Source organism: Musa acuminata, chromosome BXJ2-10 (assembly GCF_036884655.1).
Source record: "Musa acuminata AAA Group cultivar baxijiao chromosome BXJ2-10, Cavendish_Baxijiao_AAA, whole genome shotgun sequence".
NCBI lineage: Eukaryota > Viridiplantae > Streptophyta > Magnoliopsida > Zingiberales > Musaceae > Musa > Musa acuminata.
The window spans coordinates 698,054-704,053 of NC_088347.1; the positions used below are offsets into that span (position 1 = coordinate 698,054).

The 6,000-nt window shown below is 38.8% G+C and overlaps 1 protein-coding gene across 1 annotated transcript in view; it reads left to right on the top strand.

Annotated features, from left to right (window-relative positions):
• LOC135624233 (uncharacterized) overlaps positions 1-4,000 on the top strand; it is a 46,937-nt gene extending 42,937 nt beyond the window's left edge. Inside the window, exons 6-7 of the mRNA XM_065127648.1 lie at positions 3,247-3,447; positions 3,653-4,000. Of these exons, the coding sequence (XP_064983720.1) occupies positions 3,247-3,447; positions 3,653-3,865 (414 nt within the window). The 3' untranslated portion in view covers positions 3,866-4,000. The remainder of the gene's footprint in view (positions 1-3,246; positions 3,448-3,652) is intronic.
• Positions 4,001-6,000: the final 2,000 nt, after the last annotated feature.

A 6,000-nucleotide genomic window follows, 5' to 3' on the forward strand; every position in this document is an offset into this window, starting at 1 on the left:
GAAGGGGGAAGGAAGAGAAGTTTGAAGAGGGAGAGCAATACTAAAGGGCAGTGAAGAGAGGAGAGGAGGGGTGGGGGGAGAGAAGCGGGAAGAGGGAGGGGAGGATATGATAGTTGTAGAGGAGAGGAGTAAAGAAGGGAAGAATAGAGAGGGGAAAAAGGATGGCGACAACAGGTGCTGGCTATAAGGACAGAGGATTGAAGAGGGAGGGAATAGAGTGTAAAGCTCTTGTTTGTGTCTTTTTTTTCTAAATACAACTTATCAAATATTCTACACATTTGTTACAATAATTAGCTATATAGCTCTATTTGCACCTCAAACCATCTTCCTACCATTGTTTCCTCTATGATGGTAGCTTGGAATAATATACCTTAATAATATGTAGTGGTAAGTTTAGCAAGCACAAATGCCTAGTAAGGATTAATAAGAATTAAAAAAATCAAAATTTCAATGTATCAAGTAAGAAGTTTATAACAAGAACATTGACAACAATAATTAAAATGAGATAACAACTTGAATAAATTCAAACAAAATCATACATTTATGATAGGATCAACATGTGAAAAAACACTCAATAGTGGGTCTGACTTCTTGTAGGCCTTGTCCAATTACTTGATGAAACAACCATCTTAATATGTGAGAGATCATTCCATATTGCACTCCCAATCATTGGAACGAAGTGGTTCTTCCATGTTATCTAACCGGTCAACAAACACATTTGGGTCAAACATGTCATCAATGCCTGGTACATCTACTTTGACTCTTTTAGCCATTTCTTCTTGATTATTAGTAAACCGAACTTATTCACCCATTACTTGAGTTTGTAGATTTCTAGTAGATTTTAGGAATTCATCGTTAAGGTTAAAAGCTTGGTCATCAAGAATTGTTGGAGCATAATTGTGAATAGGTGCCTTATAGGTAGACCTAGGATTCGTTTAAAGTGAAGCTTGGGGAGTAGGCAAAATTCCTTAAAATGAACATGTGGATTGTGAAGAATGGACATGTTGCGTAACCGACTCATCAGCCTCATTCATGGGTTGTTTTTTAAGGTGTTTGAGAGCTCTTAGGAATTGAGTCATTTGGTCACATAACTGGTTCAACATTGTATCATGATTTGCTAGCTTGGTTCTAAGGGTGTCTACCTCGCTTTGTTGGTTTAGTGATTCATTAGGATTGGTTTGGTTTTTACCTCCCTTAGTCATGATTCTAATTCTATCGATAATTTGCCTTCTAGTAATGAGGTTGTTAATTGTTGCAATGCACAATGTAGAAATGCAATGTTTCAAATGGTTTCCTTTTTTTTTCTCAATTATTATTATTATTTTTTTGATAACTTTCAAGGGTTTAAAATTTAGTGGTATTGTAGTTGTCACTAAAGGGGAGAGAGAGGGTGATAAATAAAATGAAAAAAACGAGGGAGAAACGAGGGAGAAGTTTTCAAAAAAATTACCAGGCACCAAGAGTTAAGTGGTCCACCAATTTCGTAGGGACAGTTGCCCCAAAGTCTAACTCGACACGCAAGGTATTGACGTTGGAGGTACAATGATCCTTGAGTGTTGATCGAAGCTTTTGCTGCTAGTTGGAACCCATTGGAGTACAGGTAGGTTTCTTGATGGCTCTTACACCAAACTGATGTAGAACATAATAGAGAGAAGAGAGAAGTGGAGAGAAAGCAAGAGAAGAGTGTAAGAGAATAGAAGAGAGAAGATGCAAGCATTTTTTTCATTCAAATCTGAAGTATTTGATCCATTGACAAGCCTCGATATTGATAGGGGTTTAGGAGTTTTGATACAATCAATGTAGGCAATAACTTCTAAGAATAATCTCCTAGGAAATATGTATGCCTTTTAGAATTCTAGAATGTGGCTTTCAGAATACCTAAATAGTAAAGGAGTATACTTAATACAAAAGTGCACTTGATACAAAAGGAGTCCCTAGGTTAGCACCTAGAAAGACCAAAATACTTCAATTTATAACACAACTTTTAGATATTCTAGGTCAACTAATTGATAACTTTTTATTGATTTCTTTGCCTAGAATAAACTTTTCTGAAATTCTTTATAAATCTAGATGGTTCTCCATTAGAAAGAAAAGAGCAGCGGAGGGAAAAAGAAGGGAGAGAAGAGTAGACAGATTTGACAAAAAGAGGAGACATAGCCAATGGTGAAAAATAGATGGCAAAAAGTTGGTATAATTGCTAGGACAGAACATATTTGATCTGCATCAAGTTGGTATTCGGTATGAGAGAGAAGGGTAGAAAAGGGTAATTTGGGTTTGGTTTCGACACTGGAGGGGAAAGGGAGGCAAGCCCCTCATTGCCTTCATGGCACGTTGCTTTCCTTTGTTTTGCCTTCTAGATTGGGGGGGTTGGGTAGCCCAAGTCAGTCCAGGCAGGTGCTTGAGATGCCCAGCACTTACGTGTTACCTAGGCTCCTCTTGCACAAACCATTGAGGTGCTTGGACTTGTCTTGTATCGCTTGAGTGACTAGGTAACCACTGAAGAGTCTCTTGATGGTACTAACCAGAATATCAATTAGTCAACCATTGAACTACTACAAATGAATCCCTAATTCACCATTGGACCTCCTAGATCATCTAGGAATACTTCATAATTAGATGGTGAGCAAGGTTTATAAACAGAATAAGTGAAAATAACTTCTGGGATGATGATACTATAATTGGAAACCTATTGGACACAAGCTGCAGCACTGTTAGGTAAATGGATGTTGCTTAGTTTAATATGAATGTGGCTTATGTAATGCTTAGGTTATGTTCACTGTGATATTTTTGTTGCACAAATTGGTTTTGTATTTCTTGAAAATTCAAATGATCAGTTAAAACATAACTCTGTTGAGATTGAAATGACAAGTTTAGCATAGTTGGTAAGCTTTTGTATTGGGAATGACCATATAGCCTGAATAGATGTTATAAGAATATGATGGAGACCTTTTATATGATCTTATTAACTTTGTGACCATGTAGCAGTTAGTCACTTAAATTTCTTCACTACATGCCATCATGTTGATCACCTTTTAGATTCACATGGTACCACTCTGGCATAGGCATCTGCCTATGCAGGTAATGGGCTGATGATGTGCCCAAGATATGAGCTTAGCATGCCACTTACCAGTAACATGGGACAGTACATCCATTAGTGAAAACTCATGGTTGGTCACACTAGTCCAATTTAAGGCTGAGTTTTCTTCCCTCAGTTGCTTATGTGGTTTTGCAATTGCATGTGATCAGGATTTGGACTTGCATGAGATTATTGTTGAGACTCAGAGGCAGGGAATGACCTTTGACCAGTTGCTAACCATGCCTGAACAAGATGAATGGATCTATAGTGATGGAAAATCTACAACTTGTGTTGCTTTTGTCCTGGAACTATATAAAGAGGCTGGAATACTTGGCCCACTCGCCAACTCCATTCAAGTTACTGAATTCACTGTAAGTGCAATGATCATCATGGCCAAATAAATTGGTTCTTTTGCTTTTCTCACTCAAATGCTGTATGTTTACACCATATTTTGCAATTTGGTCCACCACAACCAAACACTTTTGACTTTGCATGATAATAAATAGATTTGTATGTCCTTGTTCTTTTTTCTTGACCATGCTGTAGCTTATATAACTTTGGATTCTGTTTCCACAGATTCGTGATGCATACATGCTGAACATCTTTGAGAATAACCAGACACGATTACCAAGCTGGTGCAATGCACTGGAAGAAAAGCTTCCCTTTTGCCAGATACTTGGGTACTATAGGATGGAGTTGCCTCAATACAACACCATTGAGCCTTATGCACATATGAATGAGAATTGTCCCTCCTTGCCACCAGCTTACACCAGACCTGAAAGGTGTTGATAACAAGCGCTGAGGAGATTCAGACGGTAAAAGCTCTTGTTTCACAATTTCTAACTGTATTCCAATTATGTTCAATTGGTGCACGCCCATAAGATGTTTCCTCATAATATTATTAATGTATAATCATTGATCTCACTGTGAAGCTTGCTGGTTGAACAGTTCATTTTAGCATTTTGTATATATAACTAACTGCCGTAGGTCCTCTACAATATTAGTTTTGTTTTGGTAATCTATCCAACTGGTATAATATCAGTTTTTTTCTTTTCTTTTTTATTTGTTGAAATGGGCTTTGATGATTATAAGATATTTTGTAATTTATACTGATTCGTGTTATTAAATAAAATAACAGAAATAAAAAATAGAATTGTATTGTTACTGAACTAGTTGTTATTGTATTTTATCTTTATGTAAGAGATGTGAAACCATGGTTGATATGTCTTCAAAGATATTCTAAGCCTAAGAGGATAGGTGCAGAGGTGGAACTCAAGTACATAGTAAAATCTGATGGTGAAGTTGTTCACTAAGCAACATCCATAACATTTTTCTCATGTAAAACATAGGATATGTGAAGCAGCCGTAGGCATGTTAAACTTGTTAATCCTTGTGGTCTAACCATCTATTCCATTTTATAAGGGTAATTATATATTATCTCTTATAATTAACTATGATTAGCATTCTGATTCTTAAATTTTAAAAGATAGTATTGGGATGTTGAAATATTTAATTCTAATTCTCCTCACGGGTGTTGTCACCTATAAAAGAGTATAAAAGAGCATGAATGAAGTGGATGAAAAAATAATTTTATTATTTATTAATTTCATATAAATTTCTCATTGGCAATGTTGAGGCTTTCACATATACAAAGCTAGATTTTATATTTCTCTCGTATTTTGTTGTCTGTTTCTTAGTGCGTGTTTTGTTTTGTAGAGAGAACTTGGGACATGGCAATGGGATTCCTCAGCCGTTACAGTGTGCAATCTCCGATCCCAACGCTATTTTGAAGCGATCGCTTACGAAAAGTGAGAGGTTGCAACAGTAGCACCAATAGTACTAGGGTAGATGCAATTACGTGCTCTTTCTTTGATCCGTAGAGGATGCTTCTTGCCTCCTTCACTTTCTTCCTCCTTCTGTTGACCTGTCTTCAGGCTCCTCCTTTGTCCAATTTATCGGTGTCCAAGTTTGGGGTCCTACAACAGGCCATCCATCGCGATGCAGGACCAATTGCAAGAGTTGGAGCGATAGTTACTCTTGGATGAGGAGGACGCGGTTAGTGCATCAAGCTTGGCTGTGACCATCGTCGAGTGAAAGTGATGTGATGCAACAGCTCTCGTCGTCACCCGTGCCTCCGTCGGTAGCTACAGTGGCAACGGTTGGCTTGCGTCTCGACAATAGGTCATCCTATGTGATGCAAGACAGTCTGAAGGAGTTGGAGCAGTAGCTACTCTTCGACAAGGACGGAGGCAATTGTGATAGAGTGACGTGGTCAATAAGTCAAGTAGCTATCGACGGAGGCAATGGTGACGATGACGACGAGAGCTAGTAGCTACCAACGGAGGCAATGGTTAGCTATTAGCAATGATAGCTACAATGACAATGGCATTGGTAGCTAGTAGCTCACATCGTCACCATTGCCTCCGTCGGTAGTTGTATTGGCAGTGGCTAGCTTAGGGTTCGACAACAGACCATCCTCTACGATGTAGGACCGGTTGCAGGAGCTAGAGTGGCAGCTACTCTTGGACGAGAACGACGAAGAGGGACATGGTCAATGAGTCAAGCTTGACTGTGACCATTGCTGAGTGGAGCGACACGATGCAATAGCTCACGTCAACGCCACTGCCTTCATCGACAACTATAGTGGCAACGATTGGCATGGGGTCTGACAATAGGTCGTCCTCCGCAATGCAGGACCGATTATAGGAGCTAGAGTGGCAACTACTCTTGGACGAGGATGACGAGGAGGACACGGTCAATGCGTCAAGCTCGGCCATGACCACCGCCAAGTGGAGTTGTCACGCCTCCTGAATCGATAATATTAAAATTCAATAATAATCCATTCCGGGATCCAAACACACATTTGAGGATATTGAGAAAAACATTCAAGTCATTCACATCTATAATTCATAAAACCTATGTAG